This window comes from Budorcas taxicolor, chromosome 8, assembly GCF_023091745.1.
Source record: "Budorcas taxicolor isolate Tak-1 chromosome 8, Takin1.1, whole genome shotgun sequence".
Classification (NCBI taxonomy): domain Eukaryota; kingdom Metazoa; phylum Chordata; class Mammalia; order Artiodactyla; family Bovidae; genus Budorcas; species Budorcas taxicolor.
In genome coordinates this window covers 44,877,297-44,896,700 of record NC_068917.1, presented here as the reverse complement: position 1 = coordinate 44,896,700, position 19,404 = coordinate 44,877,297, and the positions used below count along the sequence as shown (strand labels likewise).

Here is a 19,404-nt window from a genome sequence, read left to right as displayed (position 1 = left end):
GAAATTAAATACTTCATGTTATAATTCTTCCCCCAAATACCATGAGTAAATAAGGTTTGTTTTATAGAGCACCTCTCATCTTTAGTTTTCTTAAGACACCTTCCCTAAGTCTGAGTTATTAACTGATCTGTAGATTCACTAAGTAGGGGGTAGATTGATGCCAGCCTTCTTTGTCCAGTTGCTCAAAACCATATGCCCTCCATTTACTGAGTGCCCACCATTTACTGAGTGCCCACCATATGCCATATAGCCCCAGACATAGGGGACACAATGACCAGGGAGCTGGGCTCCTCTTTCATTAGTCTAGCGGGGAAGTCAAACCAGGAAATCCGTGATCCAAAGACAGCCTGGATAGAAGCTCTGGATGGGAGCAAGCAGACCCAGTGGTTAAGACTTAATCATAAAAGAGGCAGGTAACAGCTGAGAATTGCTGGAGGTCCCACACGTCACGTGGGCCACAGCTTATGAAGTTTCTCAGAAACTATCAAAAACTTAAGACTCTCATTCCATCCCTGCAGATGATTCTGCAAAGGTGATAGGGCTCCAATGACAATGTATGCCTGCCAGCATTACCAAAGAATGCTACAATCTGTCAGAGATAAAAGTCCCTGAAACTTCTAACAGTGTGCCGCTGCTAACTTTCCCTGCACGCTGTGTTGGAACCTCTCTGCTCACGTGGAAATGAGGTTGGTGTACCTACCCTGACACATTCATTCTGCTGACGTTGCATGATAAAGTATCATGAAGATGAGGTGAAAGTATTCTTGTAGGCATAGGGAACTGTGGCCTTTGAAACCTAAGAGCCTTTCAGAGTATTCTAGCTAGTAAAACAACTGCTCACACTTGGTTTCAAGCTCAGAAAACCTGGAAAGAATGATGTGGGGGCGGGGGAAGAAGTCTGTAGACCGGTTTCATTAGCGAACTAATAAATCAGCAGATGTGTCAGAGAATACCCACTAGTGCCTAAAGAATCTTTCGATGTCAGGCACCAGGTCCCAAGAGAGAAAGACACCTTGCAGGCCCTGCCTTGAGGGATCTCCATCCATAGAGATGGAAACAGGTAGGTGAGTACATCCCAGTATGTGAGAGCTATGTGACAGGCACAGGAGATGATGAGAAAGCCTCCAAACCACCCCCAAGTTGGTCAAGAAAGGACTTGAAGATATCGTTCAAGGATGACATTTGAGTGGGGTGGTAAGCAAGACGGAAAAGCTGGGGAAAATGGATAGGAAACCAGACTCAATCGTAGAGCTGTGGAGAAGCCTGCCAGTGATCCCATCCCTGGCATTCCAGGCCTTCCTCGGCTGCCTGATTCACCATTTTGATGTGAAGAAAGAGCATGGCAGCCTGGAGGTAGAGGAACAGGAGATCAGTTTAGATTAGGTGAGAGCTTGGACACACCCAGGGCTTGATGGCAAAATACCAGGGGAGAAGGATCTAGGCTTGTTATTGAACTACTGATTTAGAGTAAGCAGTGGGTCAATCAAAGATGAGGCACAGGGGGAGGGGAAGACGGATTTTTAGAAGAACCTCTTCACTGCACATGCCTTCATGGTATCGAGGTAGATTTTACCTAATAGCATAAAGGCTTTACGCCAGGGATGTCATCATAATATCTGCTGTTAGACTGACTGCTGTCACCTATGTCCACCGAGTGATGTGCGTAAGGGCTTATGGGGCGGGTACTGTAGAGAGCAACACTGAGAATGAAGTGGTCAAAGTAGTCACTGGCTCGTCGGCAGAATCTTAGCCTCCTGACCTTCCCACGGTGGTTTCAAAATGTGGTCAGGAATCAGCAGCGTCGACATCCTCTGGGAACTCAACAGAAATGCAAACTCAGGCCCCACACTAGACCTCCTAAACCAGAATCTCTGGTGTGGGGGCACATGGTGTTTTAACAAGTATTTTGCAGTCTAGTCAAGGCTATGGTTTTTCCTGTGGTCATGTATGGATGTGAGAGTTGGACTGCGAAGGCTGAGCGCCGAAGAATTGATGCTTTTGAACTGTGGTGTTGGAGAAGACTCTTGAGAGTCCTGTGGACTGCAAGGAGATCTAACCAGCCCATTCTGAAGGAGATCAACCCTGGGATTTCTTTGGAGGGAATAATGCTGAAGCTGAAACTCCAGTACTTTGGCCACCTCATGCGAAGAGTTGACTCATTGGAAAAGACTCTGATGCTGGGAGGGATTGTGGGCAGGAGGAGAAGGGGACAACAGAGGATGAGATGGCTGGATGGCATCACTGACTCGATGGACATGAGTTTGGGTGAACTCCGGGAGCTGGTAATGGGCAGGGAGGCCTGGCGTGCTGCAATTCATTGGGTTGCAAAGAGTTGGACACGACTGAGCGACTGAACTGAACTGAACTTGCAGGCTTCTGATACCAACCTGACCTTGAGAAACACTGACTTTTCCCACCCACAAAATGAATAACTTCCCAAATGTATCAGGAGGGCCTTTGCTCACTCTAGACCAGAAATCCAAGCACTGTGGTTCTCTAGGAAAAGACCTGCAGGAGATACTGAGGCACCTTTTTTTAAAAAATCAAAATAGGGATAGGGAAGGAAGCAAGGGCTCTGTCTCAACTATAAGGCTGTGTTAGGATAGGGTCAGCCTGACAAGTGATACTACCTCATTCTGGATTAATTTAAACTGACGCTACTACCCAGATCACAAGTCAGCAGAATATTCTGGAAGGAAGTGGTCCCGGTCAGGTGCGCTCTTTGGTATGCATGCTCAGTCACATGGTGTCTGGAGCCAGACTACCCAGGTTCAAATTCTAGTTCTGCCCAAGGTGATCTTGGCAAGTGCTGTCCTTCCCTTTTCCAAACAGCTTCTCTGATGTGTAAAAGGGGAATGGTAGTTTTGACAGTGTAGTATTGGAGAGCTAAATCAACTGAAAGAGTGAGGTCTTAGAGTAGTGTTTGGCTAACAGTAAAAAAAAAATAATAATAATAAGTTATTTATCCATGATTCTCAAGATCATCTCAATCCACTGTAAATAGGGAAACTGACAATTGAACTATAGTACTGAGTGAATCAGAAGGATCAACCTAATTATTTCACAGTGTTTAGTTGACCCCTCCTGATTCTCAGAGACTGACTTAAAGCCCAGAACACAGCTCAGACCCTCTTTCCCATTTCCTCTTACTAACCCTCTTCCCTTGGAGGAAAACTTCTGTGCTGACTTGGAAAGCTGCTTGTCCTAAAATGAGTTTTAGCCTAAGAATAGAAAGATTGGCGTTCAAGTGGCAAGCAGTAGAAGTGAGCTCAACTAAAAATAAATGCCCTTGGCGGCCCCAGAAGTGCCAAAACAAATGGACTGAAGAAATCCCAGGAGATGATAATACCCGTGTGCTCAGCAACAGGAGGCCTGTGAGAGATGGGAACATGTGGCCTTGCTAGTTCCAGCAGTGTGGCAGCCACAGCCCCTCTGTACAGAGTGAAGTTCATGTCTGAGCTTGACACAGGAACATCTCTTTGTTGTGGGCGTTTCTTTTGGACCGCTCCTGCAAAGGTGCCACTCGGAGCCCTACAGAAAACTCTGGCCCATTTGGAAGGCTTGGCATTTACTGTAAGATCTATACAGTTTTTTTTCCCAAAGCTTACGTACTGTTCTTCCATATTAACCCTTACAGGGACAATTAGACAACAACAGCAAGCTGCCTGTTAAATACATGAAAACCCCTGAGTTTCTTGGAGCCAGTGAAATGCCAGCATATCTGGGTAGCAACGTTACCTATTTAGGTAATAAGCAAGGCTTCCATTTGTTGAGTCTGGTATCAATTGTGTGACAGTAAGCAAGGAATCTTCAGTGTTTCTGGGCATTCAGTCATTACAAATGTAAACAGCCATGTGGAGGACTAGGTCCAAGTGACTTCCAACCCCCTGGCCCAGAGGCAGGGGTATTCATCCCAAGTATTAGAGCTGAAAGGAGACCCAGATCTAGTCTGACTGTTAGATCTCTTAAAGCTGTAGGGCCCTTTCCAAATTCTTACACAAAATTTCAATGTTGAAAAGAAATACTGGTTGAAACAGAGACAGAACACCCAGGTTCCCTGCTGTCATACCCTTTCCCCTCACTTCAAACCACCTCAGTGCTGCAGAAGCATTCCTGTGAACCCCATGACTTTAAGGAACCCACTAAGAGTCCCATTTACTCTGACTTTTCACCTTTCTGAGCCAATAGACCCTGAAATAGAGAATGCCTAGCGCTTGTACTTATAACTATTTTTTTGAGGCATCATTGGCTTTAGCTTAGCCTAAGCATTAAAAGGACCTTGGGTGTCAATGATTTCGAGCTCACCCTGTTCCCTTTATGAAAGTATAATACTGAACTGGAGACTTAACTGTCATGGCTGGAAATAGACTACAAAGCCACAATCCTGTAATCCCCCAAAGCTTTGCAAACCAAAAGCTTCTTAACTCATTTGGTGCTTCCTGGAGCTCTGCACGGCAGCATTCCTAGGTGGGCACCACAGGTGTAAAGGGAGGATCTTCTTGAAACCTGGACAGAAAACTCACTGCACTGCAACCAGGTTGCTGAGCTGTCCCCCAACACTGCCCATCCCTGTACAACACAGGGAATTAAACAGAACTAGGAAGCCCTGTTGGAGAAGGCAATGGCATCCCACTCCAGTACTCTTGCCTGGAAAATCCCATGGACGGAGGAGCCTGGTGGGCTGCAGTCCATGGGGTCACTAAAGTGTCAGACAGGACTGAGAGACTTCACTTTCACTTTTCACTTTCATGCATTGGAGAAGGAAACGGCAACCCATTCCAGTATTCTTGCCTGGAGAATCCCAGGGACAGGGGAGCCTGGCGGGAGGCTGTCCATGGGGTTGCACAGAGTTGGACACGACTGAAGCGACTTAGCAGCAGCAGCAGCAACAGGGAGCCCTGTGGCTCAAACAGTAAAGAATCTGCCTACAATGCAAGATACCTGGGTTCGATCTCTGGATTGGGAAGATCTCCTGGAGAAGGAAATGGCGACCCACTCCAGGATTCTTGCCTGGAAAATCCCATGGACAGAGGAGCCTGGCGGGCCACAGTCCATGGGGTCACGAAGCGTTGGACACTGAGCAACTAACACACACACAGGGAACCCTGTCTGCCCAGGAGCAATCTCCCAAAACAAAGTGCTTAGGAAATAAGAAACTGAGGCATGGCCATGTAGCTTAGCATCTTTCTTCTCCTCTCTTTAAAGAAAGGACCCTTTATAAAGTCAGCTAGCTTTACCCAGCCCCACCTCAACCCTGCTCCTCTTTTAAACAAGCGGGGATGGCTGGTTAGTAGCATACTCCACTCCAACCCATTATTTACCATTCTTGATGGAGAGCTGTGTGTGCTATGGTAAAACATAGCTTTATGACTGACCTTTGGGCAGAAGCTTGGGTGAAGGGGAAACATCTGAGATTAAAAAAAAAGGTAGAAATTAAACTTTTGTTTTGTCTAAAGATACTGGAATAAACACTAAGAAAATGCCTGCGTCTGTCCTAAGTCCACTCAGCAGCCACTCTTGAGGCAGCGTTGCTGGGGTTTTAGCCCAGTATTTGTTACTGTTGATGACTTGTATGTAACAGTTACATTCAGAGAGCCTCCTTCAGGTGAGAGTGGACTAAACAGCAGCCTTAGACTATTGTGTGCCCGTCTTTAATCTCAGAGCAGCTTGAGTGTCTATAAAATCTGTAACTTCAAGACTCATTTTTAAAGAGATCTGCCAGGTACCTAACCCCGAAGTGGAAAACTATTATCTGTTGTCTACTTTAAAGTCCTATCCAAGTCAGATTATATGGTTCTTTTCCATGTTTTTTGCATCTCATTTTGACCAAACAGCTTTTGGTAACGAAAACCTTTTGAAAAGGTATTCTAAGTGCAACCTGACTTTTCTGTCATATATGTATATTTCTGTTCTCTGACTATAAATTGTTCTTTTTTTTTTTTAACCTTTTCAAATACAGTACTCAAAGTAGATTCTCACCACTCCCACAGCCTTCAGAGGTAGTACGGATAAAGCACTATAGCCAGTGGGCCCTGGTTCAGATACCCCCCCAGCATTTGGCTTCAGTCCCTGGTCGGGGAACATCCAAATGAATAAATAATAAAAAATGGTTAAGATTGTAAATTTTAAAAAACCCAAAAAACTGGGGCTGGGCAGAATTCCCTGGTGGTGCAATGGTTAGGACTTAGTGCTTTTACTGTTGGCATCTGGATTCGGTCCTTGGCCAGGAAATTAAGACCTTGCAAGCCATGTGGTGGGACCAAAAAATTAAAATGTTTTAAAAAGTGAAAAATGAAATATAGGTAGGAAGTGCCATTGAGTCACACCCCTTTGAATCTGGGTCCTAGCTTAACTAGACTCATGAGGGCAGAATGATACATATAGTTTTGAAACGAGCACATTCAGTACCTAAGTAATCACACGCCCATATAGTAAACTAGGACCAACTTTTAATCTTCCTGGGAACTAGCCACAAAGCCTAGAATGCTCCCGGACAGTAGGGAGTAGCTGATAGTAGGGAGGCCAACTAGACCACTGTGTACATAACGCAAGAGTCCCAGTCTGTGCTTGTCTCTATAGCATCTGTTCTCATTCCTGCATGTCACAGCTGCAGATGCTAAAAGGTGCAGGAAGGCTCAAGGCTTTCTGCTTGGAAGGCCTCCCTAAGGATTCTACATGAACTGTATGCCTCCATTGGCTGGTTTTCTCGAATAGTTGCAGTATCTCAGCATTTAGCACCCAGATCTTTGCCTTTTGTCTCAAAGAAATTACATCCTCCAGGAGGACAAACCTGCTAATGACAGGAAACACCTGAATGTTAGCTGCCCCACGGCCGGCAAAAACTAAGCGCCCTACTTCCAAGTGTTCATTCTTGCCATTATGCGAATTATATTTGTCCACTGAGCACAGGAAAACAGGCTCAGAGAAACAGAATACAGGTGTGCGGCTTCACCCTGTTTTGCTGTTCTCGCATCACTGAGTTAAAAATGATTTCCCTTTATTTAGGTGTGCAGAAAAGGGAACCCTCCTACACTGTTGGTGGGAATGTAAGTTGGTACAGCCACTATGGAAAACAGTACGGAGGTGCCTTAAAAAATGAAAAATAGAACTACCATATGATCCTGCAATCCCACTCCTGGGCATATATATGGAGAAAGTCATAATTCAAAAAACTACAGGCACCCCTGTGTTCATTGCAGTGCTGTTTACAATAGCCAAGACATGGAAGCAATCAAAATGTCCATGGACAGAGGAATGGATAAAGACGATGTGATATGTGTATATTTGATTAGCCAAAAAGTTCATTTTAAAGACCCAAATGAACTTTTTGGCCAACCCAATACAATAAAATATTACTCAGCTATTAAAAAGAAATGAAATAATGCCATTCGCAGCAACATGGACAGAACTTCAGATTATCATACTAAGTGAAGTCAGTCAGACAAAACACATATCATATGATATCACTTATATGTGGAATCTAAAAAGCGGATCCAAATGAACTTGTCTACAGAATTGACTCACAGCCTTTAAAAACAAACTTATGGTTACCATAGGGGAAATGGGGGAGGGGTAAATTAGGAATATGGGATTAATACGTATACACTGCTGTATATATGAAGGAGATAATCAACATGGACCTAATGTATAGCATAGGGAACTCTACTCAATGTTCTGTAGTGACCTATGTGGGAAAAGAATCTGAAGAAGAATGGATATATGCATAACTGAATCACGTTGCTGTATACCTGAAACTAACACGTTTAAATCAACTCTCATATAGAAATTAGATTAAAAAAAATGATCTCCCTTCACCTCTTAACTGTATCTTCTTCATGCTTTTTATCTTGGAGTCATTTTGTAAACGTATCTTTTCCCAATTAGACTCAAATTCTAAGACAAGGAGCCATGTATTAACCTCACCTCTATCCTTGCCACCTCTTCTAAATCTCCTTTACTTTGCTCATAATAGAAACATCATTGATGAGCAACAATATAGAATGTGGGCAAGAAATGCCATTAAAGGATTAGGGTTTGGCTGCATGATTATAGTGACACAAAATGACTTAAACAATTGAGAGAAATGAGTCCACAGGTGAACCCCTGCCCCACCAGCTGCAGTTTGTAGGCAATCTATGTTGCTTATATCACTATTCCAGCCTCCATGCCTAGTTTTCAGGAACCAGAAAGGAATAAAATTGAGGAAACTGGATCCCCTGTCCCTTTGAGGATATTTCCCAGAAACTATATATACCATTTCTGCTTACATCCATCAGCCAGAACATCCGATGGCTATGCCTCCTGCAAGAGAGACTGGGAGATCTAGTTTTATGTAGATAGTGTGTGCTCAGCTAAGAACTCATTACTGTCAGCCACTGCTCAAGGCCCATGCAGCTCCAGCCCCTACAGTGTTACAGCCTCTGAGGCTGCACCTGTCCCTCTGAGAGGACACCTATCCATGGGTTTTAGGTAACTAGCATCTCTAACTTACCATCCGGGTGTCCCAGCTTAGCTAAGTGTTCCCTCCTGCTTTTAGGAAGAAAAGCCAAATGTGAAGCCTCCCAGTTCCAGTGCACAAATGGCCGATGTATCACACTGCTGTGGAAATGCGATGGGGATGAAGACTGCACGGATGGCAGTGACGAGAAGAACTGTGGTAAGTAAAGAGCTGCACAGTCTCACCTGTCTCCTCACTAGGACTTGGGCATTTTCCTGAAAAAGGACAACGTTGTCTTCGCTTCTACAGATGTGTTAAGATTCTGAATCTACTCCTAAGAACTGCTTTGAGCCAGAGTCCGAAGATTCTATACTTTCTGGTCTAGGAGGAATACAACCGAGTGTGTGAGGTTATTGACCTGAGTATGGAATCGTGAAGATAAAGTGGAGTTCCTTTCAAATGAAAGGACCTGGCTGATCTTAGATCAGGCAAACTTTTGCTGTAGGAAGCTAGGGAAAGGGAGGGGAGGACCAGGAATAGAGACAGAAGACTGCTTAGAAAAGACTTTTTTAAAATTCTCAAATGGTTTTGACCCCCCAAAAGCAAGCCATGGACAGTAAGAAATCCCTTGCAGCTTCAGAGATTAATTAATTCCTGTCATATTTAGTCAACTTCATCTAGCATATTTAGTTGCTAAGTGTAGTCAACTAGCCTATTTAGTCAACTTCAATTTGGATTCTACAAGCCATGTTCTATGAGTCCCAGTAACTCATAAGTCAGCCCAGATCAAAGATCAAATAAGGATTCTTTTACAAGTCCTTTTCTCCAGAGATGCTAATTTTAAAGCACTAGACAGGATGGGAGACATTCTATTCCCCCAAGAAAACAGGGATATACCATTATACTGATCGATCAGCATTTATTAAAAGATTATTGTGAGAAATGACTGCTTTTGCAATTGGTGTGACCTCTGATTAAGCCAGGACAGCTGTGAACTACATGCCATGATGGCATTTAGGGACCTTGGATACAAGCTGAAGTTTGCTTTATGATCCCTTTGTTCCATGTCATTAAATTGCTGAAACAAGGTTGTTCATGAATATCGGTGATAATGTTGTCTTTTACCTTTTAAAAGGCGTTACATAAAGATATCTGCTATACAAATTAAAAATACGGAAGAAAAATAGAAGCTAAGTATAGTTGTCATCAACTGCTATCTTGTTAGGCCCTTGCCTACTTCTTCATGCATCATTACTAAAATTCGGTAGTATAAACATCCTGGCAGGCTGTCCTGTGCTTGAGCTCTCAGAGCAGTATCGTGGATGCCTGCATGCCAATATGTAAATTAGTAGCTCATTTGGAAGCAGAGTAAGTCCATTCTGCAATCTCAGGCAAGAAGCTTATCTCCAGTCTCAGGACCAAGAATAGTTCTATGTGACATGTTTACATCTTTGCATTCCAAAGCTAAGATCTTAATCTACTCTGCAAGATACTGAGCTCCATGCTCTTTCTGTGTTACCTGGATAATATAATTCTTTCACTAGTTTTCTCACTAAAGGACCTCACTCTTGTCAACCGTGCTCTTGCTGAAAGGAGTAATTCTTCTTCTATGCTAAACTATGTATTTGGCAAAACCCTTTTATGTTCTTAGAGAGTAATTATTATCTCCATGTTTGGAAGTTCTGAAGTCTTACTTTACCATCTGACTACCTCAGCAGAAACTAACCTGAGTCACTGTAGGGGTCATCACTGGCTTTTCCTAAAACAGTCTCCACATCAATCAGCCCTAGCTGCATCACAGAAGACTTGGAAGAGATAAGGAGGTAGGTGTGCAAACACTCTAGGTCACACAAAATGGGAGAAAGGAAATATATACTTGGCCATAACCTGTCTCTGCCTTCCAGGTAGGAGAGTAGAGAAGGAGAGTGGGAGCTTGGCTCAGGCAGCTGTGAATGCTTATTTGCAGATGTTCTGCCATGAAAGGCTACACAATTACTTAACACTTCTAAAGCCACTTCCTATTTTTCCTGTCCAACCTCTTGATGTTGAACTTGGTTACAACTTCAGCAGGGCTTTTTCTTTCAAGCATGTCAACTAGCATATTTAGTCAGCTCAACTTGGATCCTACAAGCCATGTTCTATGAGTCCCAGGAACTCATTCTTCTACAGGTGTTAGGCTGAACTGATAAATCAGTAACTCAGATACCCTCAGTATGGAACTAGTAGTTCTGTCTCCCCATGACACGTCTAAATTTCTATCCATCTCTCAAGGCCCAGTTCAAATACCCCATCTTCACCCTCCCAGTCTGTGTTCAGAATGGAGAGAGAGAAACCCTAGCAACCTACTGACCCTATTTGTCTTTTGTTCATTTTGTAATACAACCAATCTTTCCTCTCCCTGTAACATCTTATACTTTGTAAATTCATGAAGTCTCTTTATAACCATTCCCTACTCTCTCTTTCACAAGTTCTGAAGAGTATCACAGGGTGAATTACCATAACCGAGACCCTCTGGCATCTTTCTACAGGCTCAGGAGAAGATGGGCCTTGGATATCACTTAAACCATGAACACTGGGGGGGTTTGAGCATTTCAGTGATTTTAGGAGCAGGTGTAAATCTGAAAGTAATATGGCCTTTCTTGTTCCCTTGGCTACACAATTTTAGGATATAAATAATCCTTTTCAGATCATAAGTGATCATCCCATCTTGAGTTCTAGAAGTTGACTATAATCCTGTCTCTCCACTAACAATGCTCATTGCTCAGTTGTGTCCAACTTTGCCACCCTGTGGACTGTAGCCTGCCAAGCTCCTCTGTGTGTGGAATTTTCCAGGCAAGAATACTGAAGTGGGTTGCCATTGGCTTCTCCGGGGGATCTTCCTGACCTGGGGATTAAACCTGCATTTCCTCTGTCTCCCGAATTGGCAGGCGGATTCTTTACCACTGCACCACCTAGGAAGTCACCCCATTAACAATATCTGAGGCCAGCCCAGAGCAGCCCTCTGGTTTCGTGCACTCTGAATTGAGAGTTGTACCTGGCTTAAACCCCTGACTTGAAGTGGCCTCTTTCATATTTTCAATAAATTGTTGACTTTTAGCTGATTTTCCATTCAGAATATTTGTTAAAGAATGACTTAAACTGGAAATTCAAGTAGAAAGTATAGGCACAGGGGCAAAGAAGAATATAACCTAAGAAGGATGCTCTTGGAATGCCCTATGTGGTTCCTTGTCAAGACTCATCTTACTCCCTGGGTAGGGAGTTCCTCATGGGTAGGATGACCAAGCTGCCTACACAGCTTTGCTTAGCACAGTCTTGGAATGACGTTTATCTTCCTGGTAAAAATAAGAGTACCCTCTTTCTACTGAGACTGTGTCAATTTGGACAAATTACATAGTCACCGTAATTAAGGAGAAAAGTCTGCCGTAGTAAGAATTAGTAGCAGAACTGATACCTTGTCTCAAGCTGTTTAACTCTAGTAGTCAGTTATGAGGACTGGCAGCTTCCATAGTAAGTTCAGTGACTTTTAGCTGGTTGATGTGAGCCCACCCTTCGGTTGCTAAATACAACTTCTCTTACACTCAGATTTGAGCTTCCTATATTTCTTATCCAATCAGAAATATTGGTTCCTCTGCCCCAGTACACCTGTAGGGGTGATGGTATTCAGTACTGGAGCTTGGCCTTCTGTCTCTATGCTAAACCCATGTGTTGTTACAAGGTGCCCCTAAAACAGTTACACTGTGAGCCAGTCGTAAGATGAAATGTTTGACTGTTAAACTTATGAAGCACTTGAATGACTTGGAAGAAATGCCTGAAAAGAATGAACTTATTACTCAATCTCAACATTATAAAATGGGAAAGAAGTTCATTGGAAGGGATCCCTTAACTTCAGTGTCCTCCAAGGCTCTCAAATGATCACCTTCCTCCTCCAGGGGAAAGGGAGGGAAAAAAAGATTTTTCTAAGGTCCTGCTGGATATTGGCAGTTGACTGCTAATTGACTTAGCTTTATTTTTAGAATAAAGTATCTCAAATGCAGTTGTACCCCTAATGGGAATGTAGGGTTCTTGGGTGAGTGACTTCAACTTTAACCCTGCAAATCCACTTCTGTAGTGAAGAAGACATGTGCTGAGTCTGACTTTGTATGCAACAATGGCCAGTGTGTTCCTAATCGATGGCAGTGTGACGGGGATCCTGACTGTGAAGATGGTTCTGATGAAAGCCCAGAACAGTGCCGTGAGTGTGACTCGCTTTGGACTTGAATTTTCCCAAGCTGTTCCATGTCTCATAGCTCTAAGTATTGTATACTCTAAAACTTGCTTAGTTTTCCTTGCCCTTCTTTAAAGTTAGGCCAGTTGACTCCAAGGTCAGTCAGATCATTATCAGTCAATCTTGAATAATATTAAAGAATGTTCTCCCTAATCTTAACAAGACTGACATTCTCTTGGGTAGCTTCACTATTGAACATTTAAGACTGAAGCCAGAAGATTTAAGAACTCCTTGACTAGGTGCATAGATTTCAAATATTCGATGATAATGACACTGAGCAGATGGTACTCTGGTCCTGGAAGCTAAGTCAAGATGGGAGGGTCCCCTGTGCGCCAGGTATAAGCTTTTAGATAGAGAGTTTCTCATATTATGAGAAAAAAATCTACTGCTGAAGGGGTAAGGTGACTACAAACAGGGTGATAAGAGTGATTTTAAGAAACATGTAACCTAAAGTTATTTAAGTAGGGAGCTTACAGCTTGTTCTTATATATAAGAGAAACTTCATAGGTATGCAAATACACATGTGTCCTTAGGCTTGACATTCAGGAGAAAGTCTATGACATCATAGAGGAAGATGATGGGGGATAGATAAATTAGAATCATTTGCATATCCTGCTGAAGAAAGTTCTCATGTTCCTTCTAAGGCAGTAGAGGCCTGCTAAAGCACTGAAAGTGGAAGTCTAATATGAACAAAGTTTAGTTCTGGAATATAAGATTACAAAGGAAAATTAAGCAAAAAGGAAGAGACATGTGTTAATTGCAGTTCTCCAGGCAAGAAGTAAGGTGAATAATAAGAGCACTGGCCAAAGGAGGTGAGTTAGCGTAGGTGAAGAGGGGTTCCACAAAGATCCAGCTCCAAGTTCTAGTGGGGGACAACCCTGTAAAGTCAAGAATTAGAGGGTGCCCCTACTTCACAAGATGATAATCTGAAGGAGGCCTGTGAACAAGACTTCATGGCTTTTAATGAAGTTGGCATTCGTTGCCAATATCTGGGTGTGTCACTTGATACCCAGCAAATACATAATAGTCACGGAGCAGGCCAGCCAAGGAACCCAACCATGTCAAACAAAACAAACGCCAGGAGTGCACACGCCACAGAACCTTGACAGTGTAGCACGCTTAAGGCTCTCGGGTGGACTGCCAGGTAGTCTAGGCTGGCCTGGCTCCCCAGCCATGGAGGCCACGGAAGATCTGCCCAGGCTCCAGCTAGTCAGTCGAATTTCAGCTGTGTGCCTGGCCACTGAGTCACAGATGTCACCACTTCCAGGCAGCACAGGAGCAGCAGCTTTGTGCTGATGAGTTTGGAGGCTCTTTTGAGACTGTATGTCATCAACAGATATGAGAACATGCCGCATAAATGAAATCAGCTGTGGCGCCCGCTCCACTCAGTGTATCCCAGTGTCCTGGCGGTGTGATGGTGAAAATGATTGTGACAGTGGAGAAGATGAAGAAAACTGTGGTAAGAAGATCAGTGTTGAGTGGCTTAACCCAAAGACCCTCTTGCTCCAAGAAGGGTGGGCGTGAAGGTGCAGTTGACTTGACTTGCTTTCTAGTGACTTCACTACCTGCTCAACTCCTTGTCTTTCCTAACTGCCCTCAAACTCAGAGAAGTGTGCATGGTAACTGACCATTGCTTGCTTGGCTGGTTCTTCTAGGCAAATAGAAATAAGAAGGTAAGTCCTCCAAGGCACTTCCATGTTGAGATGGCTCAGTGAAGCAGCAGTTGTGTGAACTCTTGTCTCGGTTAGGACAGCAGCTCGTGGGCCTTCCTCACTTGGGCTCCATCAAACGAGGAGACTAAAGCCAGCAAACACATCCCCAGGTCCAAACTGGATCTGCCTAGTGGCATAAATTACTTGAGTCTCACACAAGCATTCCTCAGCCCCCAAACTAGATTCTCTTTTAACCTTTCCAAAAGCTAAACTGAAACAGAAGGACAAATTAATGTCTTGCTGGTGATACCCAAAGAAATTTCTAACCAACCAGCGGTACCTTTGTCTCCTATCACAGTTCCTACCTGTAAAAACTAACTCTGTTTCCTAGCCTTTCATGTTTCTGCTCTTGGAAAACGTGTAATAAAATGCTCCATGTTAAAGGCGAGGCCCTGGGAAAGTCTTTAGGTTGAACAGACGTTGTGTTGAATGTTCTTTCAAGCATCTACCTTTTTATAGGGCCTTTAAAATCACAGCTGTTGAGCCTGACATGCATAGGCCTCCTGATGCAGTAAGCGTACAATGAGTTGAGGGCACTTGTGGTTGAAACACTGGTCTTGTGTGTAGAAGTCACATCCCAAGGTCATTACCATTGCACCTAGTCCAATGAGTTTTGGCACTGAATCCTAGAACTGAGCTTTATGTACTGGTAAGCCATGGAGCTGCCAAGTGTTTCCCTCTTCAATCTAGACTTTGCTTCCCAAGAGAGTCGTGGTCTCCACCCCAATAACCACCAAATTTTGACCTTTATTAATTTGGCAGGAATCTGAATCAAAGTACGAACTGACTAGCTTATCATTATCTAGCACACTTGGCTGCTAGATTTCAGTTCTAGCCCCAAAAGTGTCTTTCTAAAACTTTTGAAGACCTGTTACTCCTGATCCTGATTGGAAGGACCAAAAGAGAAGGAACCGTGTATGGTGGCATAATACACGGAGGCTTCTTTTTGGTGATGGTGTCACCGTGCTTATTAGCAGTGAATACATTGCTCATGTACCTGATGCCTGATCATCTCAGCTCAGGATGTAGCCTGGCCTGATGAGCAGTGTAACCATTTAAAGAGAACTCATGTCCACCTTTCCCAACGAGGTATCTTGTAACAGTTTAAGTTAATTGCTGTCACTTTAAGATGCTTCTCATCCCAAATGAATTTCTAGTCTTCATCTGTTTTCTCATTCCTTCCATTTCTGTTCCTCTTCAAATGTCCTTGCCTGTTTCACATGTTAAGGTTGTTTCCCAGTGTTCTGGGAAATATTGATATAATCCAACTTTCACTGTTCAGTTAGGTGAAAAAGCTGGGGTTCATGATCCATGACCTGCATGTTAGATTTGGGGACGAGAGGCTTGAAAGGACAAGTCCTGATGAGTCTTCAGTGGGACATCTTCTCTCTCAATAGGCAACATAACGTGTAGCTCTGATGAGTTCACCTGCTCCAGTGGCCGCTGCATCTCCAGGAATTTCATGTGCAATGGCCAGGATGACTGCAGTGATGGCAGCGACGAGCTGGACTGCGCCCCACCAACCTGCGGGCCCCACGAGTTCCAGTGCAGCACCTCCTCCTGCATCCCCATCAGCTGGGTGTGCGACGATGACGCAGACTGCTCGGACCAGTCGGATGAGTCCCTGGAGCAGTGCGGCCGCCAGCCAGTGATCCACACCAGGTGCCCGGCCAGCGAGATCCAGTGTGGCTCTGGCGAGTGCATCCACAAGAAGTGGCGATGCGACGGGGATCCCGACTGCAAGGACGGCAGCGATGAGGTCAACTGTCGTAAGTCACTTTCCTGTCCGTGAGGCATGCTCAGCTCTCACCCAGGTATCCACCAGGGACACTTTGGCTGACTTCACCCCATCCCATTCTCTCCCCCTGTAGCTTCCCGAACCTGCCGACCTGACCAGTTTGAGTGTGAGGATGGCAGCTGCATCCACGGCAGCAGGCAATGTAACGGCATCCGAGACTGCGTGGACGGTTCTGATGAAGTCAACTGCAAGAACGGTAGGTGTCCCCTGGTTGTGGGTTGTTAGTGCAATGATTGCTCTGATCAGACCCACTGATGGAATCTCTCTTCCGTGTCTCGGTTTGTAGTCAATCAGTGCTTGGGTCCCGGGAAATTCAAGTGCAGAAGTGGGGAATGCATTGATATCAGTAAAGTGTGCAACCAGAAGCAGGACTGCAGGGACTGGAGTGACGAGCCCCTGAAGGAATGCCGTAAGTGAAGGGGTTGTGTGAGGACAGAGTTGGACAGGTTAAGTAGACCCAGCAGAGCTAATGTGGTTTGGAGCCTGCCTAATGCCTGGGTAAACTACTTTAATGAATTAGGTTCAGTGGCTGGGCTTAAAAGTGAAATGTTATGACTTAAAAGTACTGACAAAGTAGTTCATAGTTTCACCTCCTTAATGATAACCAATCAGCAATAGAGAACCTTGACTAAATACTGCTTAACCAACTGTTAATTTGCCAAGAGATTGTGTTTACTATTCCCTCAATACAGGCTGAGATGTATATCTGCAAGACACAATATTAAATCTTGAAAAATCATGGGTTTGACTAGACTATCTAGACCAGTTGTCAGGAATAGCCTGGATTTTAAATGTTAATAGATCAAATATCAATTTGAGTATTGAGTAACTCTACTACCTTTTTCTTTCAGATGTAAATGAGTGCTTGGTTAATAATGGCGGATGCTCCCATATCTGCAAAGACCTAGTTATAGGCTATGAATGTGACTGTGCAGCTGGGTTTGAACTCATAGATAGGAAAACCTGTGGAGGTGAGCTGAAAAACAGAGCCTGAGAACAGGGGGTGATGGGAAAGGTCAGAAGATCTCTGTAGGTCATCTAGGAATAGCAAGACTAATTCTAATTTCCCTCCTAGATATTGATGAATGCCAAAATCCGGGAATCTGCAGTCAAATTTGTATCAACTTAAAAGGCGGTTACAAGTGTGAATGTAGTCGTGGCTATCAAATGGATCTTGCCACGGGCGTGTGCAAGGCAGTAGGTAAATGGACTTAGACTGGTGTTGCTCTGGTACCTTTATGAGCAAGTGCTCAGCCAGTGACTACAACAGCCAAATGAAATATGAAAATAAAATAGTACTTGAGAGCAATGCTAGTAAATTCACAGTGCAGCTGCATATGTTAGATAGCAAACCATTGCCCCAGATGCCTGCCTTGGTCAATTCCTTTTGCATATGTATCATGAATACCTGCTTATTCTCTGCTTCCAAAACTTGAGTGCAATTCAAATAAGTAACTTATTCATCAGCTGCCCTGTTTTGTTGAATGCTGTGACCCAAGGATGGTCTTCTTAAACAGTAGGAAGCGCTCGCAGGCCCAGGGGCATGGACTTTGGCAAGAGTACTCCTGAAGTGTTCAGCAGTGCCCTCACTTTTTAAGTGCTCCTCTATTGGGAGGAAGTAACTTGGAAGGACTTTGTCTTCTTTCAGCAAAACTAAATTAACCTGACTCCTGTCTTGCAGGCAAAGAGCCAAGTCTGATCTTCACCAATAGACGAGACATCAGGAAGATTGGCTTGGAGAGGAAAGAATATATCCAACTAGTTGAACAGCTGCGAAACACTGTGGCTCTCGATGCTGACATTGCTGCTCAGAAACTATTCTGGGCTGATCTAAGCCAAAAGGCCATCTTCAGGTAACTTACAGTTCCATTCTTGGTGTCTTGGTCTAAGTCATTGTCACTGGCCTTTTGAAGGTTTGGAGGAATTTCCCTCATCTCTAGTTCCAGTCTAGCACTGAATGTCAGGAATGTTAGATCTAAGGGGCTTCCCAGGTGGCGCTAGTGGTAAAGAACCCACCTGCCAATGCAGGAGACTTGAGATGCGAGTTCAGTTCCTAAGTTGGGAAGATCCCCTGGAGAAGGGCATGGCAACCCACTCCAGTATTCTTGCCTGGAGAATCCCATGGACAGAGGGACCTGGCAGGCTACAGTCCATAGTGTCACAAAGAGTCAGACACGACTGGAGCAGCTTAGCACACATACACATTAAATCTAAACACTGATTCTTTAATTATTAAATTACTATCAGTTCCTCATTTGAAACTAACAATCACCTGCAAAATAAAAGATGGCTACAATTATAAGATTATAACAAGTAACATCTTAATTTCTCTGATGTTCTCCCTTTTTTTTTTCCAGTTGAGTTAGTTCATAGTTGCTACAACTAGAATGGCAGTGGTAGCTTTTTCTCATTAGGAACTGTAGAAACTCAGATGATAGTTACTGAAGCAGATAGCTTCACTTAAGAGTATGGTGTTCTTGCAAGTAGAATGCAGACCAACAACAAGATCACCTACAGTGTTAGTAATTTGGAATCGGTAAGCAGCATGGTTACATAATTTGAGTGTTGAACTATGGGGTTACTAGAGTTCATTCTGAACAAAGTAGTTGACCATTTTGTGAGCAGAAAGTCCATTCTCCAGGCTCCGATGGTGTCAAACTCTTAAATTTCTTGTGACCTATTCTGTTTCAGTGCCTCAATTGATGACAAAGTTGGTAGACATGTTAAAATGATCGACAATGTCTATAATCCTGCAGCCATTGCTGTTGATTGGGTGTACAAGACCATCTACTGGACTGACGCGGCTTCTAAGACTATTTCAGTAGCTACCCTAGACGGAACCAAGAGGAAGTTCCTGTTTAACTCTGACTTGCGAGAGCCTGCCTCCATAGCTGTGGACCCATTGTCTGGGTCTGTATTCTGTGTTTTTCATCACATAGACTTTCAGATGCTATCTGTGTAGGTCAGGAGCTTTCCTTGTGCCTAAAATAGTACTGAAATCCCAGGATTTAACAGCTCCCTACAACAAAGAATTATCTAGTACAAGATGTCAGTGGTGCCATAGTTGAGCAAGCTGGGAATGAACTCATCTATATGACAGGCCCTCCCTGAGCAGATGACTGCTAGTTCACATGAATGAAACAACAATTCTGATTTGAGATACATCAAAAGCTGTGTTTAACCCTTATGCCCA

General features: G+C 43.9%; 1 protein-coding gene across 2 annotated transcripts in view; it reads left to right on the top strand.

The window, feature by feature from the left end:
- The window catches only part of VLDLR (very low density lipoprotein receptor), a 31,789-nt gene that overhangs the window by 5,022 nt on the left and 7,363 nt on the right, over window positions 1-19,404 (top strand). For both annotated transcript variants that reach the window (XM_052644632.1, XM_052644633.1), the window contains exons 2-11: window positions 8,537-8,656; window positions 12,546-12,668; window positions 14,038-14,160; window positions 15,811-16,182; window positions 16,285-16,407; window positions 16,498-16,620; window positions 17,063-17,182; window positions 17,287-17,412; window positions 17,893-18,064; window positions 18,903-19,121. In XM_052644632.1, coding sequence (XP_052500592.1) covers window positions 8,537-8,656; window positions 12,546-12,668; window positions 14,038-14,160; window positions 15,811-16,182; window positions 16,285-16,407; window positions 16,498-16,620; window positions 17,063-17,182; window positions 17,287-17,412; window positions 17,893-18,064; window positions 18,903-19,121 — 1,621 coding nt within the window. The remainder of the gene's footprint in view (window positions 1-8,536; window positions 8,657-12,545; window positions 12,669-14,037; window positions 14,161-15,810; window positions 16,183-16,284; window positions 16,408-16,497; window positions 16,621-17,062; window positions 17,183-17,286; window positions 17,413-17,892; window positions 18,065-18,902; window positions 19,122-19,404) is intronic.